The sequence below is a fragment of the Channa argus genome, chromosome 15 (genome assembly GCF_033026475.1).
Source record: "Channa argus isolate prfri chromosome 15, Channa argus male v1.0, whole genome shotgun sequence".
In the NCBI taxonomy this organism is placed as follows: domain Eukaryota; kingdom Metazoa; phylum Chordata; class Actinopteri; order Anabantiformes; family Channidae; genus Channa; species Channa argus.
In genome coordinates this window covers 14,446,961-14,464,304 of record NC_090211.1, presented here as the reverse complement: position 1 = coordinate 14,464,304, position 17,344 = coordinate 14,446,961, and the positions used below count along the sequence as shown (strand labels likewise).

The 17,344-nt window shown below is 39.7% G+C and overlaps 1 protein-coding gene across 2 annotated transcripts in view; it reads left to right on the top strand.

Moving 5' to 3' along the window:
- prkcab (protein kinase C, alpha, b) overlaps positions 1 to 17,344 on the top strand; it is a 95,439-nt gene that overhangs the window by 73,107 nt on the left and 4,988 nt on the right. Inside the window, exons 6-16 of one of the 2 annotated variants that reach the window (XM_067476302.1) lie at positions 6,202 to 6,358; positions 6,564 to 6,698; positions 7,805 to 7,898; positions 10,114 to 10,143; positions 12,492 to 12,632; positions 12,733 to 12,906; positions 13,569 to 13,660; positions 13,893 to 13,955; positions 14,580 to 14,718; positions 16,315 to 16,395; positions 17,153 to 17,260. In XM_067476302.1, the coding sequence (XP_067332403.1) occupies positions 6,202 to 6,358; positions 6,564 to 6,698; positions 7,805 to 7,898; positions 10,114 to 10,143; positions 12,492 to 12,632; positions 12,733 to 12,906; positions 13,569 to 13,660; positions 13,893 to 13,955; positions 14,580 to 14,718; positions 16,315 to 16,395; positions 17,153 to 17,260 (1,214 nt within the window). The remainder of the gene's footprint in view (positions 1 to 6,201; positions 6,359 to 6,563; positions 6,699 to 7,804; positions 7,899 to 10,113; positions 10,144 to 12,491; positions 12,633 to 12,732; positions 12,907 to 13,568; positions 13,661 to 13,892; positions 13,956 to 14,579; positions 14,719 to 16,314; positions 16,396 to 17,152; positions 17,261 to 17,344) is intronic. The other variant, XM_067476303.1, reaches the window with a different exon arrangement.

Below are 17,344 nucleotides of genomic sequence, written 5' to 3'. Positions count from 1 at the left end.
ATTACAATTGTAAGGTGCACAGTACTGGAAACTTTCCCAGCTCAGAGTTGGTGTGAGGAACTTTTAAAGCCAATCTCCCCTGTGATGCGGTGTCATGGCTGCAGGCTATAAACTCAACTAAGGATGTAAAATATCTTGGCAGTTTAGATAGTAAAGCCCTAAAGATGAAGACACAGGTGTGCTGATGCCTTCTAAATGTCATTGAAGACCAACCCACCTTTTTTTATAACTCACAGTTGTGGGTGCGATAGTTATTCTGCAGTATTGTAACAAATAGCACTATGGTAAAGCATAAGCATTTGTAGTTTGAAGCTTGTAGCAGGAGCGTGTGAATACAGAATATGTCCATAATGCAGTGTAAACACTGTGGTGGGATGGACAGTTTAATAATTTCTTTCAGTTTTGAAAAAGAAACAAGAAACTGTTTCTGTGAAATTCAAGTTGAATTCAATTAGTTTTTGAGCAAGATGTTCAATGTTTTATAGAACGGTTTGCTGTCTAGTCAAGTTCTCAAGTGTTTATGACGCAGGATTGTGTCAGTTGCATCCCTGTTTGAAGCAGAGATTACATTTGGGACATCAGTTGTTCCTGCTCTTGTGAAATGCAAACGTTTTTGACCTTTTGGAGTTTAGAATAAGATTTAATTTAAACAGGAAGGTCTGCCAGTCATTAGAAGCAGCTTGTAATTTGGATAAGGTTTGGTTCACGGCAGTGCCAAAGGCATACAGGCTTAAATTCAATTCAATTCAACTGTATTTATATAACAAAGATTCACAACAAAGTCATCTCAAGGCAATTTACATAATAAAGTTAAGACCATACAGATATGTAGAGAAAACCATACAAATTCCCCTTGATCAAGCACTAGGTGACGGCTAAGGGGGAAAACTCCCTTTAAGTGAAGAAACCTTCAGCAGAACAAGGCTCAGGGTGGGCGTCCATCTGCCTTGACCAGTTGGGGTGAGTGGAAAAAAGGGCAACAAGAATCAACAACAAAACATTGGCCAGTAACTGTTCAGTGGAAACACACAGCTCGTAAGTCAGAGACACTTGCAGAAAGGTTCAGGGAGAAAGACAGAGAGCAAAGATGGTATCTTGAACATAGAAATGTGCATTGCACTGCTTATTTGGAGAAAAACATTATGTATAAAATAAAAAGCAGTGGTCCTAAATACTGATTCCGGTGGGACTCAGCCATCTGTACTTAATAAACAAGAGTTTGGAACTCTACTCTAGATGTGGATTAGACCGGCTGGATGCAGGAATATTAAAGATCACACTACACAATTTCTTAAACAAAATATTGGGATCAACAGTATCAAAAGCCTTGGACAGATGCAAAAGATGCAGTGCCGTGTTTTTTATCAAGTGAGCCAACAATGTCAAAGTACAGTTGCAGTTATTGGGCATTGAGAATGTCTGAAGCCTGACTGCTGTGGCTGAAGGACAAAGAAACACATAATAAAAAAGTGATATGCAGCAAGCTTTGGTTTAAACATTGAAGCCTGGACTGTACCCTGGATTTTGAGGGTACAGTCCAGGGTACAGTCCAGGATTTTGGAAAGACAGTTTTAATATAATTTGATTTTTTTTTATGTCACAGTGTCACTACCTTTACACGTTCGAAGCATTGGAGCCGACTTCCATATTGAAGGAATTTTGAGAATTTTGTAGTAAAAGTTAAAATAAAAATGTGTATGATTGGTGCAGTAATAACAGGCCTGCTAAGACAAAGAGACCATAGGTTGTCCTCCCCAGGAAACATTCCTATGTTTAACTTTATCCTGCATTTTATACTGTACAGTAAACTTGTAAATATGTGATGGAAGGTCTGAGAGAAAATTTACTAATGAGAGAGCTTGGAGGCAGATGGTTGTACAATACTGGAGTGTTAGTGCTGAAAATAAATATGAATAAGATCAAGTGCATCACATAGTGGGATAAAATTACTATTAAAAGCTTTAACTGTGTCCCTTTTATGAAAAACTGGCCCATTTCCACCAATAATTGCTAGTGGGAGCAGTGTGGAGGAATGGCTCTTGTACTTGTTTCCAAAAAGTTGCTCCATTGCAGTTTTAGGAGGATAATAATAATAATAATAATAATAATAATAATAATAATAATAATAATAATAATAATAATAATAATAATAATAAACTTAGCTGCCTGGTGGCTCAATGGGTAAAACATCGGGTGTGTCTTTGAGCAAGACACTCAGTAGCTGCTCACTTCTCCCCCCAGGGGGATGGGTTAAATGCAGAGCGCAAATTTCATTGTAACAGGTAAATGTAAATGTAAATTCATAGATTAAATTTACGACAGGCATCGTTTAGATCATCAGAATGTAACCACAAAAGGGCACAAGCCAGTGTCTTCTTGTGCCAGTCCCAAGTGTGGACAAATGCAGAGGGTTGTGTTAGGAAGTGCATTCGACGTAAAACCATGCCAAATTAAACATGCGAATCATGACTTTCACACCGAATCTGACTTCCATACCGGATCGGTCGGGGCCCAGGTTAACAAAGACCGCCATCGATGCTGTTAACTTACGGGGCGGCGGTGGAAATTGGGCTACTGTTGGTCGTCTCTAGGAGAGGTGTCAGTAGAGTTTCTGACTAGTTTCTTTAAAAAGATCTTGGAGAGTGAGAGGATGCCCGAGGAATGGAGAAGTGTACTGGTGCTGATTTTTAAGAACAAGGGAGATGTGCAGAGCTGGAGCAACTACAGAGGAATAAAGTTGATGAGCTAAACAGTGAAGTTGTGGGAAAGAGTAGTGGAAGCTGGTCTGAGGGCAGAGGTGAACATTTGTGAGCAGCAATATGGTTTCATGCTTTGAGGATGCTGATGGAGAAGTACAGAGAGGGTCATAGGGAGTTGCATTGTGTCTTTGTAAATTTAGAGAAAGCGTATGACAGGGTGCTTAGAGAGGAGCTGTGGTATTGTATGAGGAAGTCTGGAGTGGCAGAGAAGTATGTTAGAGTGGTGCGGGACATGTATGAGAGCTGTAAGACCGCGGTGAGGTGAGCTGTAGGTGTGACAGAGGAGTCCGAGGTGGAGCTGGGTCTGCATCAAAGATCCGCTCTGAGCCCCTGGTGATGGGCAAGCTGACAGATGAGGTTAGAAATGAATCTCCATGGACTATGATGCAGGTTATATTGTGATCTGTTAACGAGAGCAGGTGGGAACAAATCTAGAGGTGTGGAGGTCTGCTCTGGAAAGCAGAGGAATGAAGGTTAGCCACAGCAAATATAATGCAGCATACATGTGTGAATGAGAGGGACCCAGGTGGAATGGTGAGGTTACAGGGAGCAGAGGTGAAGAAGGTGCAGGACTTTAAGTACTTAGGGTCAGCGGTTCAGAGCAACAGAGAGTTTGGAAAAGAAGTTAAGAGGTGTGTGCAGGCAGGTTGGAACGTGTGCTTTGTGAAAAGAGTGTCAGCCAGAATAAAAGGAAATGTGCTCAAGAGGATGGCGAGACCAATGTTGTACGACTTAGACACAGTGGCACTGAAGAGGCAGAGCTGAAGAGGCAGAGCTTATGATGTTGAGTTTTTCTTTGGGAGTGATGAGGATGGACAGGATCAGGAATGAATACATCAGAGGGAAAGGTCATGTTTTGGAGATAAAGTCAGAATGTGAATATATCTGTAGAAGATTGCTGAGGTTGGAGGTCTAGAGATTTATGGATGACTGACCGGATTTATGGATGTAGTGAGAGAGGACATGAAGTTAGATGGTGTGAGAGACAAGGATGCAGAGGACAGGGCGAGATGGAAGCACATGATTCGCTGTGGGGACCGCTGAAAGGTAACAGCCGAAAGGAAAAGAAGAAGAAGATCGTTTAGGTCGCCAGCTTTGTGGGATAACAAAGCTGACAGGCTAGTTGAAGTTTGCTTTGGCGTTGTTTGGTGCCTGTGTTGCCATGGTAGTGACTGATGCCTTTAACGCTGCCACAGCCGGCAGAGGGGAGGATTTACATGAGAACGTGGGATGCTGAGATTTTCCTTCTGTTGTGTGTGTGTGTGTGGGCTTGTAGGCAAGCAAGAGACAGAAAGTAAGAGAGAGAGACAAAAGGATGGGGGGGAGGGGTGGGGGGGGCCTTCACTGTAGCTGAGAAATTGTATTGGATAAGGAGTTAACTCTGAGGTTGAAGCAACACATTCATGAACGAGGTAAAAGCTTTTGACATTGGCTTTTTATTTTTTGTGTGATCCACAACTCTGAATGAGAGCCCTACACTACCCTCTACTGCATGAAACTGGAAGAAGACAGGAACACAGTCACATCCTGTGAGATTTAATGACAGCTGCGGTTTGGGCTTTTTCATTATGTTATCAATTTTTTTTACTCCTTAACTGTAATTAATAAAGAATTCGTTTTTTTATAGGATTTTTTGACACAAATGCTCTTTCCACTTCCACCTGAATTAAATGAAAAGCACATTGTCGTTTGTGTTACTGCCATTAATCTGTCTTTTCCATCAGTTTTTATTCCACTTTCTTATCTCTGAACACAGTGATAAGAAGTGTCGGCTTTGATTTGTATTCACTTCTGGAATATTTGTGCTGCAGAGTGAAAAAATACATTACCACTGTTTTAATGAAGAATCGCAGCGGACGTGTCCTTGTGTGAAAGTTCTCACTGGCTCTCTGAAACATTCAGCCTTTGTGTCTGATTACATTTAAATATGCAGAGCGGGGAGGCTGGAGCTGGTAAATACAGTTTTAGAGGATCAGTGCGATCCTGTTTCTGCTCTCCATCTGTTGTAGTTGTTTGTAAGCGTCTTCACGGACAGAAACGTAAAACTTGTTTTCTCCGTTACGTAACTTATTTGTTCTGCTTCCTCCTGTCTTTCGGTGAGGGACATCTCTCTCAGTCATTTATTGTTTATTTCGTGTGACTGTCCTACAGCTGCCATTTGTTTGTGTGCTCTCGTGGTCTTGCTAAGTGGGGCAGAGGTGGAGTCGGCCCACCGGCTACTTACAGTGGATGTTGTCACCATGGTGAAAGTGGCGTGTTCGAGCCACCTCGTCCCCCTTCTCCTGTTGCTACGTTACAGCAGTCCAGTTTATTCCATTTGTCAGCTATCACACAGGGAAACGCCAATCCTCCCTCACATTATCTGCTCACCTATCGCCCAACCACGGGCAGTGCAGTAAGAGATTGCACTCTCTCTTGCCACAGAGAGTGTAGTTTTATTATCACCTGTCTTAGGTATGTAAGTACATGGTTTATAACACAAGTTTGAGGCAGACTTTTAAGCAAGCTTTGTTTTTGTTAGTTTTTCAAGTTTTTGTTGATTCTACATATGCGTGCACCCGAACACCCACCAGTGTTACAATCCTGTTGGTGTTGTTTCACACTGTCAACTTCAAGTAAATGTTGACAATATGCTTTGCTTCACAGCACCTGTTATCAGCGTATGTGCCCGATTTGATGAGCCATGAGCTGAGTATCTTTCTATCTATCTACATGTTTATCTGAAAATCACAGTATAAATATCACTTATTGCTGACCAAGACTGGCATCTGCTTCCCCCACTGCTCACATGGACAAACAAATACTGCAGATGTGCCCTCTAAGGAGCCTAATACAGAGCAGAATGATCTGTTGTTGTCCAACACCTTTCCAATCTGAGAGCCTATGTTGACACTGACTAAACCTGAGCACAAACCTGCTCCTGAGTAAGTTTAAATTTGCCGATATGTTTCCATGGCCACAAGCACAACATGGCTTTGGAATAACCAACAGATCTGGGAATATGTCAAATCATCAGTAATTTTATCTGACTAACCTGGCCTAGGTACCAAAAATGTAAAAGAAATGTACCAAAGCAGCTGAAAATGAGAGAAAGAGAATAAAAAAGTGATGCCTAGATATGGGCAGGTTTATCCAAACATAATATATATTTAAACCAATGTATATCCTATTAAAGGATAAGTAAACAAACCTTCTTACTTTTTTTTAACTTACATTTTTAGTTTTTACTATTCAGGCATTTGTTCTTAATTTGTGCCAGTGTGGATTCAAAATTTGCAAAGGTAGATCAGATTATTCCTTTTCAGCTGTCTAACCTTGGTGTGACTCACCTCGCCTGTCTCTGCTTGCCTACCTCTGTCCATTTTAAACCCAGGGTCAGATTGGAGTCATGAAGATTTAAACATACACGTGTTCAGACTCTGTTTGTCTCCTTTTTTTCTAGTGGGTGAAGCCAGGAACCTGATTCCTATGGATCCAAATGGTTTATCAGACCCGTACGTCAAACTCAAACTCATCCCAGATCCAAAGAATGAGACAAAACAGAAGACCAGGACTATCCGTTCATCTCTCAACCCCTGCTGGAATGAGTCCTTCACCTTGTGAGTCACATCTTTGTGTGTGAGTTCACTGCTGTGCCTGTGTGGATGTTTAATGCTGATATAGTCTCAGAGTGTTGTGATTAACAAATCTTAAATAAAAATAGAGTAAAATGGTCCAAAATGAAAAATGTTTTCTGTTGATACGATTTGATCATTTTACATATTGTTACTTTTACATGTTGTGTGTGGTTGTGTGTGTGCTCAGTAAGCTCAAAGCATCAGACAAAGACCGTCGTCTCTCCATTGAGGTGTGGGACTGGGACCGGACCACCAGAAATGACTTCATGGGCTCCATGTCATTTGGAGTGTCCGAGCTCATCAAGGCCCCCACATGTGGATGGTCAGTCATCTTTTGATTTCTGTTGTTTGTAACAATGCTGCATTGTTTTTTATTTTTATTAAGTGACTTGTGAAAACTGTCCCTGTAGCATAACCCTGCTCGGATGTGATACTATACCCAATATTTAATCAGTAAGTATGAAAATATCACAATGTCAAACTATAATTCGAAATAGGACACGTAATCAGTACATTGGATTACATGTAGTTAGAAGCCGATCTGGGGAACATGCAAATAACATTTTTATTAAAATTATTATAAATGTAAATGTCTCTTCACTTGTAAAGGTCATCAAAGGTCAAATTCTTTGAACAATGAATTCTTTAAACTTGTAGAATAATTTAAAACAAATTTTTACAGATTGGAAGTGCAGTACAGTAAAGTAAATGATGAATATTAATAGTAAAGTAGTGTGGGTCCACTTTTTATTTTAAATACGGTAATTTCTTAAAGCAGTTCGCCAACTGCACTGACCACATTGATTTCAGCCAACTTCACTTCAAACCAGCAGCATAACAAAAGCTGCCGCCCATTCACTCTGACAAACACCTGCTTGCGTCATTGTCTGATTTTTCTGTCTTTTGTTTGCCTGCTTTGTCTCATATTGGCAAACGCACACTCATAGACGTGTTACAGTCACTCTTTCATGCACCGTGTTAGCATACCTGCCGCAGTCTAGCCTAAACTGAGCCTGATCGACTGCCACTGCGGGTGCAGTTAGAAGCTCCAGCAGATACTTATGTCTAAAAGAAGGCCTGGCACTGGCAGCCTGGAGATGACTATCTACACTATGTGTGTCGGTCTGTGTATTGTTCTCTATATTCCCGGCCATTCAACAAGTTGCCAGAGGATGTGTACATTAGAGAAGACATAGAGTCAAGACTAAAGCACTGCTGACAGTGAACAGACCTGCAAACACTCAAAGATGGGAAATTCACAGATTACTTATGATTGAAATGGTGCAGAAATACATGATTTATAGCTGTGTGGGTGAACAGTGGAAGACAGTAATTTGAAAATACAATCATTTGCAACCACGTAGTGAAAGTAAATATGAACATTCACCTTTTTAATTATTATTTTTTTCGATTTGTTTTCTCTGTCAGGTACAAGTTGTTGAACCAAGAAGAGGGTGAGTACTACAACGTTCCCATCCCAGAGGTGGATGACGTCAACCTGGAGCTCCGACAGAAGTTCGAGGTGAGGAGCGAGATGGGCTGAGTCCGATTATGTGTTCTTTTTCACACCTTGACACCCGTACATTATGCATACACTCAATCACTCAATCGCTTTATTAAAATGTGCTCCTCTTTCCCGTCACCATGGTAACCTCGTCTTGTTTCTGCTTGTGCTTTTCACACTGTGTGCCAGAGGGGGACATCTCTTCCACATGGTATTAAAGTGCATGCTTTTCATTTTTAGGGAACATTTCATATACAGTAGAAGCGTCACATTTGAAGGAAATAACTTTTTAAAGGTAAACATGCACAGCATGAACCGCACAGACAAATCAAGCAACGCAAGTACAACACAGAAGTCTCAGAGCACCTTATGTAAGAAGTGCAGCTGCACGTAAGAATTTATAACACTTCCTCTTAATACTCACCTGTTACTATAGAGATTGTAGACCTGAGCTCTGAGACAGGAACAGCTATAAGCAGTTTTAAATGATGCTAAAGAAGTAGAAGCCTCAGAACCATGAGAGGTCTAGATGAAGATGAACACAGAGTTATTACATAGACAATTTTTTATAGCTGTGTGTTACATTCCAAGTTTAACCGGGTAGTAGTATAGGTACAGTATGCAGGACCCCCTATGATTTCACGTGCAGAGCTGAGTTTTTTGAAGTGGGAGATGAAGTTATACAGAAGGCGGAACCATGTAGATGGTCCAAATGAAGCCCCTGCAGGGTTTTTCGTTATATCAATGGTATGTATGGTCTAGATCAGTGGTTCTTAATCCTGGCCCCTTAAGAACCCCTGCTCTGCTTGTTTTTAAAACTAAGCCTGCACTACCCACTGCAGATTACCTGCATCAGGTGTTTTTAGTCAATCAGAAGCTGTAAATAAGCAGGGGTCCTTGAGGACCAGGATGGAAAACCACTGGACTAGATCTTTGCAGACTAGAAGTGTTTCAGCAACTGCTTCGGTGAGTTTTGTGGGTATGTACTGTACATTAATCGAAGATACAAAGAATATTACCCACAGCGTATTTTTAGTATCTGAAACCCACATTAGTGAGAAACCAGACACATCTGTAAAACCTTTGCTTTCTTGTTTTCTAATGTATCAGCCTATTATTGATTTTCATGTTATTTTTTCATGTTTCTCTCTAACCCCCCCCAGATATTGCTTTAAGGCCAGTCAATGTTTTTGGAAGTTTGATCTAAGTTTTTAACAAGCATTACATTATATCTTACATTATATCTGAGCATTGTCTGAAACACGCTGTAGTGGTCCAACTTCCTAGCAGTCACTGATTTCAGTCTGTGTCTATATGCAGTGAAAATCATCAAAGAATCATCAAACTCATATTCAAAAGTGAAAATTCATAGTGAAAGTTATGGGGCCTGTAGCTGCAAGGGCATATTGATTTAAAAAGTTGTATAATGTCCAAAACAAATACTACCTACCTTTATCTTGTCTTGAATCACTTAAAGCTGGTAATTGGGGGGAAAATATGAACAAAATCTTACTCAATATTTTAAAGACGACATTCCTGTTTGGTTAGGAAATGCAATGCAAATGCAGGATGCAAAAACATTGGTTTTTTAATCATCTCGACGGAAACCTTGCTCTCTGCAACTGTTTACTTCAGGTTTCTGTTAGTAAGACTTTCACTTTTCCTACAAACTCTACGCTGTAAAGTTACCCCTTAACTCTTCATCCCCATTTCAAGTAGAAGGTGAGTGCGATAGTAACCAGTGCAATGCAAACAAGTTTAAAAACCTAAAGGGATGCAGGAAAAGAAAAGAGGAGCTGGAAGAAAGCGAGCGCGGTTTTATTAAAGTCCAGCTCCATGTGTCTGTGGTTTAATACTGAGTGTAAATTAAATTTTCTTACAGCAGTTCTCAAGACACTACGTCTTGTTTTTAATTTATCACTTCTCTCCCCGATGTTCAATGCTGACCTTGACTATCCTTCGAGGCCGGCGTCTTCAGACAACTATGCGGTTGCCTTGGAAACAAGTGCAAGATGCAGAGTTGCAGCCAGATGTGACGGAAAAGGAGCCATTCTGTTTTCTAGTCATGGCTCTGATTTTTATGGTCTTTAGATGAATGATTGAAGCAGCTAGATCAAAAGGACGATTCATCATTTGTCCACTTGTGTATGTTGTTTTTTTTCTAGCAAGACACACATGCAAACATCAACTAACCTTTGACAGCACTAATAAGTGAGTTTCTTTTTTCTTCTAGGCCTGCCAGTTAAATATCCACTATCTCAAGGTAGCTCTCCTGCCTGCTCTTATCTGTTTTGCTCACTTGCAGTTTGCATCACTTTACTTACTGTATTAGGATTGTTTGTGGATCTCTGCTGGGCTTCCACAAATTAATCTGATTTACTAACAAAAGCTCTCATTAATTTGCTTGTTGTGATACAGAACACACAATAAATTTTAGCCATGTATTGTTTTTCTTTCTCTAATTCCTCTCACACAGTTTTCCCTTCTTTCTGTCCCAGACTTTCACGTCTTTAATCACACACAAACAATTTAGTAGAACACATCTGTAAAGCTACAAGCTACACATTATTTAGATATACAGTAAAATATCAAATAAATCACACTGGCTATTCTCGGGATTTTGCAGCACCTGTAGCGTGTTGTGCAAAGGTCACATCACCATTATTTGCTGTGATTGGCCTTAATGTGCAAACGATGAACCAGCGTAAAAAAGGAAAATTACAACACCAACTTCAAACTGACACGTGAAACAGCCATGGGGTCACTGCTAATATTGATATAAAATTTAAATTCAGGTGCTGCGCATATTAGCTTTGGCATTGCCTACGTTGAACACAAGCACCCAGCAGGATTATTGTTAGTAAATGTGAGAACCACCTTTGGTTCGGACTCTAGTAGCTTCATCACCTTTACTACTATCAGTGCAGACCTGATCCCACCCTCTGCTGGTCTGCCATCTGTCTGGACTGTAGAAAACTGTTGAAGCATGGTTGGACACTCACAGTGTGAATGAACACACACTCACAGGTTCTTGATGTGCGTGGTGTGCATGCCAGATTTATCCACATGGTGGCAGTGTTATACTTATTATAAGACTGGTGTGTGGCTGTTTGACTGTTACTGTACTTTGTGTGGCCACTGATACATATTATTTTCAATAGGTCTGACTATTTAAGTTTTTCTTTGTGGTGAAACAGGTTTGTTTTTCTGATGTGGAGTTTTTCTTTTTATATTGGCAAATGTCACATATTTACTCATTATGTTAATGTATTTTGAAAAAGTAATAGTGGCACAACAGTATGTGTCTCTATGAGTTGAAAAGGGCACTTGTACATGTAGTGCAATCTATAAATTCACCAAGGTGTTCAAATATTTCTTGACACAATGTTACTGCACGATTAAAGCAACAACACTAGTATAATATAATGTCTGAGTATATATGTCACATGCGCATGTTTACATTCATTCAGGGAAAATCTTGGTCAATAAACCAGACTAGTTCTTCCCTTAGTCACACACCCCTTCAGCAGTGCTCAGGCCGGGTTTGTGACATTGATAACCAAACATTTTAAATCATAATTTAGTAAGAAAGTAATCTCCTTTCTAGTTTTTAAAGGTGAATTACCCAAAGTTTGTCTGACTGTGACACTTTAAACCGTTGCAATAAATGTCTTTATTTGGAAACATACTGACATGCCTAGTGCAGTTATATTATATATATATAAAATAGTTACATCTTGAGTATATTTCCAATCAGGAGAAGAAAAATGGTTGGCCTGGCAACAGCCTCTCTGTGTCCCACCAGCCGGCTCTTTTCCGTGCTCTATCTGACAGATACAGATAGAGCTGGAGCCATGATGGGAGCTGGTAGGGTCCTAATTGGTCTTTTTGTTCAAAGCCAGTTGGCAGGCCAGTCATTAGAACAACAGGGATGCTTTGAACACTTGTACCCCCCCTCACTCCCACCCTTTACCACTCCCACTGACTTCCCATCTCACGGTTTTCCCCTTAATGCCTCAGTGGTGAGATCCTGGTGAATATCACTGAAGATGTCTAAATATAACAAAGAAAGTGGCCTGCTAGTGGAAACAATAGACCACTGTGTTTATGCCACATGGAACTAGAGACTGAACATAGGAGCTAGCCAGTTGTCTTTGATGGTGAGGGATGTTAGCACGTCTGTTGTTGCACCTTGTAGCAAATCATACCAATTACAGAACTTATCATCATGTATAAGAATGTAATGGCCAGCATGCAAAACACGATAAAAATATCTTGAATGGGTTTGAAAATGTAAAAAAAAAAATTTATTTAACCAAATACCAACACTAATGATATTATTTAATAAATATACATTGTACTGTATATTATTTCTAATTAAACATAATTACTGTACATCCAAATGTAAAACCTTGTCTTTGGTTTATGCGTTTTCAGCCCCTTCACAGAGATACTTTTATGAACTGAACAGAATTGTGCAGAAAGACTGTAGACAAGTAATTACAAGTGAGACTTTAAGACTTTAATTTAACAGTTTTCTTTTTTGGGAATTCTCTCAAGAGACCAACATCAGGGGAGAAGTTAAATACTTGCCTGTGTTATACCCTGCAGAAAGCCAAGCTGGGCCACGGTAAGAAAGTGATCACACCATCAGACCACCGGCGGTTCAGTCTGCCTTCAGGTAACATGGACCGCGTCAGACTCAACGACTTCAACTTCCTGGCATTGCTGGGAAAGGGCAGTTTCGGCAAGGTAAGAGTCACAAACACAGACCTAATTGGGATGTAAGCATTTGTTTGTCGTGTTATTCAAAATCTTTTTAAGCCATTGTGACCTTTGCTCTGTGATGCAGGTCATGTTGGCAGAGATGAAGTCAACAGAGGAGCTGTACGCCATCAAGATCCTAAAGAAAGACGTGGTGATCCAGGATGACGATGTTGAATGTACAATGGTGGAGAAGAGGGTCTTGGCCCAGAGAGACAAACCACCCTTCCTTACGCAGCTCCACTCCTGCTTCCAGACAGTGGTGTGTAAAGACTTCAGCCACTGCTATAGCCATGATGCTCACTGAACATTTTTACCGCTCAGAAAGGAAAAATATCACTACACGTTATATAAAGGTTGCCATTGTGCTCCTTTATCATTCTTTCACTCCCTGGCATATTAAACCAATTTGTGCGTCCTCTTGTGTTTGTCTGTCTATCGTTACATCTGTATTAGCATTTCCTACTTACATTTATTCTACACTCTTTTGCCTGCGGCGCTTTGGAGAAAATTGATACTTAACTGAGACCTCTCTTGAATACAAAGTCGCCAATGTGACGTCAGCTCTGTTCATAGACGGGGCGACTCGAGGGGTCTTGAATAAAAGCTACATTTACTGATCAAAGCTCCCTGACTTATAATACAGACATATAACATGACTAAGCTGCCACACTGAAAGAAAGGATTATGTTTGGCATTTTAATGTCTTTGAAAGCAAACCATATTTCTCTGTAAGATTTTGTATAAGGCTCTTTGGCAGGCTTTACAGTTTTCAATAATCATATCTGAATATTACATGCAGTATATTATATTTATGTGTTGCTTTCTTAAGATCGCTCACTGTAATGTGCTGTTTCTTTTGTGCTCTGCACACACTGTGCTCCTTTGTGTAGAATTCACCAGACAATAACCTTTTTGTTGCAGGATCGGCTGTATTTTGTGATGGAGTACATTAATGGAGGTGACCTTATGTATCATATCCAACGAATGGGCAAGTTCAAGGAGCCACAGGCAGTGTAAGGAAACTCTAAAGTACATACACAGACATACTGGATGTTTTAGGGATAAGGAAGTTCTCCTGCAGGCAGCTGAAAAACCCCAGTGCTTTGCAGTGATTGTGTCATAAATTTAGGAGGGTTCTTGTGCATGAATTATACATTATTACAAAGCAATAATGGTTAGTTGTGCATTGAGTTTTTTTATTATAACAATTTGTCAAATTTTTTTCAACTTTTTTCAATTATGCAGGTTTTATGCTGCAGAGATTGCTGTTGGTTTGTTTTTCTTGCACCGAAAGGGAATCATCTACAGGTGGGTGTCATCGCATAGATAGAAACATAGATAGATAGATGTTGAAAATCCAATGAGAAGACTGTGAGTCATTGAAGACTACGGAAAAGAAGAAAAAAATCAATAGTAACTAGTTTCGAGGCAACGTAAGAGGAGGAAATTGACGAAAACCTAGACGAGATGAAGCAGAGCGAACGCAGAGCCACAGGGAAGTGGAGTTCGGCATGATAAAGTGGTTTAGACACAAAGGACAAGAGAATCTGGAGATAAGAGACAGGTACAAAGAAGGAGAAAAAGAGGAGAGGAGAAGTGAGCAGGTCCAGAGAGACAGAATGAGAATGAGAGAAAGAGATAAAAAAATGGACACGTTGCTGGTCTTGTTGTAAACTGCAGAGCACGGATAACCTTAAAAGGAGCATTAAACCCATACTAATCATCCTGATGCAGAACCAAGAATAGAAGGTACAAAAGTCCTTGACTAAGGTCACAGTGTGTTTGTTTAAGCACTCACAGCAATTGTTCATATTGCACTTTGTGTTTAGCATCCTGACTCTAGTCTGGACAATGACACGAAAAAGGCATTGAACTGTCAGAAATGCAAACAGAAAAGTGGATGTATGCTCACAACCCCCTTCTCTGCTGCAGGGATCTGAAGCTCGACAATGTAATGCTAGACTCTGAGGGCCACATCAAGATAGCTGACTTTGGCATGTGTAAGGAGAACATGTATGAAGGCATGACCACACGCACCTTCTGCGGGACCCCAGACTACATCGCACCAGAGGTGAGAAGACTGTGATGTGTAAAACAGGACAAAACAACGAAACCCAAGAGATCATTCATGCATATTATTTCACTTTTTTGTCCTCAATATCACGGACTGCAAGTTCAACTTTCTAAAATAACGGCTTTTGTTTTCCAAAACCAAAAGCATATAAGCACACATGCAGGGTAATGGAATAGTTTCTGATTTTACATTTTATATTACAAAGATACAGTAAAATATCTCTATATTCCATTAATTAATGTTTTTTAACTTGGCTACCATGGAACTGTGTAGCGGGGATGATAACTTTTTGCTCGGCTCTATTACTTTAGGGTCTGTATTTTAGCACAATATGAACTTTAGAAAATTCAAACTTCTTCAGCTGCTGGCAAGAGTGGTCATTTCGGCACAGAATAGAAATGTGAGGTCTGTTTTTGTTTCCTCACATACCCATCACTTCAAAATTCAATATTTTCTTATTATGCATGTACTTTAAATTGCATGTTCCTGCAATTACGTTTTCCCGAGCCAGTGTGTTTTTACAACAGTTAGTACATAACCTTACATACTGTGTAATTTATGTATACCAGGATCATACTGTATTGTGTTCTATAGAAATCACTGGGAATTACAAGCATGTAGCGTGAGGTCAGAGAGAAATCATTGTTTATGCTATTTGTGTGTGCTGAGAAAAGAAAAGCATAATATGGTAACAAGTAAGAAGGGAGTCAAGATTGATTTTACTGTGTTATTACTCGGAGTAAAGAGCAGAGATGATTCACTAACTATAGATATGTGTATTTACAGTATATTTATATGTGTCTGCTCCCATCTGTCTGCTCTGAGTCATGAGGGAGTTTTACGTCTCACAGTTGAGAGATGAGGGAAGCCCTTCCTCCTGGTTTCTCACAGGAAACTTTATCGAGACATCATAAAATCAATCGAGACAAAAAATAAATAAAAAATCAAGGCGAATCAAAAGAAATTTTGGCACATAAATTGATGCCTTATGTATGTTGCATTCTGTTATAATTAGAAAAACAATTTACTTGTCACCTGGCCAATAAATCAGGGGGCAGTTTCTTCAGAAAGCTAAACAACAAATTGTAACTTTGTGAATTGGACAAATTGTTGCCGACCGTTCACTGCAAGTACAGCTGTGATTTAGCTCTTTGCCTCTGTGTAGCATGATTATTATTATTATTATTGTGTGTGCGTGCACGTGTGTGTGTTTGTGTGCGTGCGTGTGAGTGTGGGAGAGAGATGTAGGATGGCAAACTGGATGGTACAAGAAAGCGCCTTTTTAATGGCAGCCCAAAATAGCTCAGTGTATCTAATGGTGGTTGATTTTGTGAGCGTTTAGATGGAAGAAATGCTGCTTTCAGTGCTACTATGATGTTTTTACTCTTTTTACTACTGCACTACAGTAACAGGACCGCATCCATCTTTACCTGTCTGTAATCAAAGGTAAATGTTTTGAAAAGATGAAATTAAAACCCAATTTGCTTGACTTAAGTTAATCACTTCGTCACTTTTCTCAGCGCAGAAATTGGGAGGTATGTGTGATTTAAAAACAAAGTTGTAACATTCTGACGTTTTGTTGTCTCCTGTCAGATTATAGCGTACCAACCTTATGGAAAATCAGTGGACTGGTGGGCTTATGGAGTTCTTCTGTATGAGATGCTGGCAGGACAGGTAATATGTGGTTTGTGTCAGTGAATTAAGGAGCTTTTACCTTATCCTGATGAATCAGGATCGAAAGTGTTGCAGCTGAGTCTCTTTCACTTGTAATTAGAGGTAAAATAAGTCTTATCCTTTCCCTCCTTTAACACGTTCTGATTTTTTAATGAAGCTGCAAACCTACGGTAATGTGTGAAATATTGTGACTATTTTCTCTTATTTAGAAAACTGTAAGAGGATATTTTTCATCATTCCTTTGCCATTTAACTGCAAAACTCAAAATAATTGTCATGAAGATGTTGGTTTGTTTTTGACCTTTGTCCAAATCAAGAAAGAAAAGGACACATTTTCGTGATTCTTTCACTACAGTAAACCATTGTGAATTGTTTAATCACCATGTTCACACCATCAAAATCCATTATTCTAAACGAAATGTTAAACTAACACTTATAAACACAAGAGAAAAGTGTTTTTTTTGTTAAGGCTTGTAGTTTCCAGGCAACAAGGAAGATGTGTTTTTTACTGAAGTTGGATCACAAACATAAACACTTTAATAAAATAAAAAATGAAACAGGACTTAATGATTAGTTTTAACTTACTGTACCAGACATTAAATCTTTTCATAGCACACGGAGCTGCAAATACTACTTTCAGTAGCTCAACTCTCACGGTACAATTCCCCATTTCGGCATGTATCAAATCAGGTTTAACAGAACAATCTTTAATACGTTCCACGGCTTTTATTTGAACTGTGTGACTTTGTCCTCTTCAGCCGCCCTTTGACGGAGAAGATGAGGACGAGCTCTTTCAGTCTATCATGGAGCATAATGTGTCCTACCCCAAGTCCATGTCGAAAGAAGCCGTGTCCATCTGCAAGGGAGTGAGTAATGTTCTGAGGACAAAAATATATATATATTATAAAGCATTCGGTAACACAATTATTTGAGATTTCAGGCGTCAAATT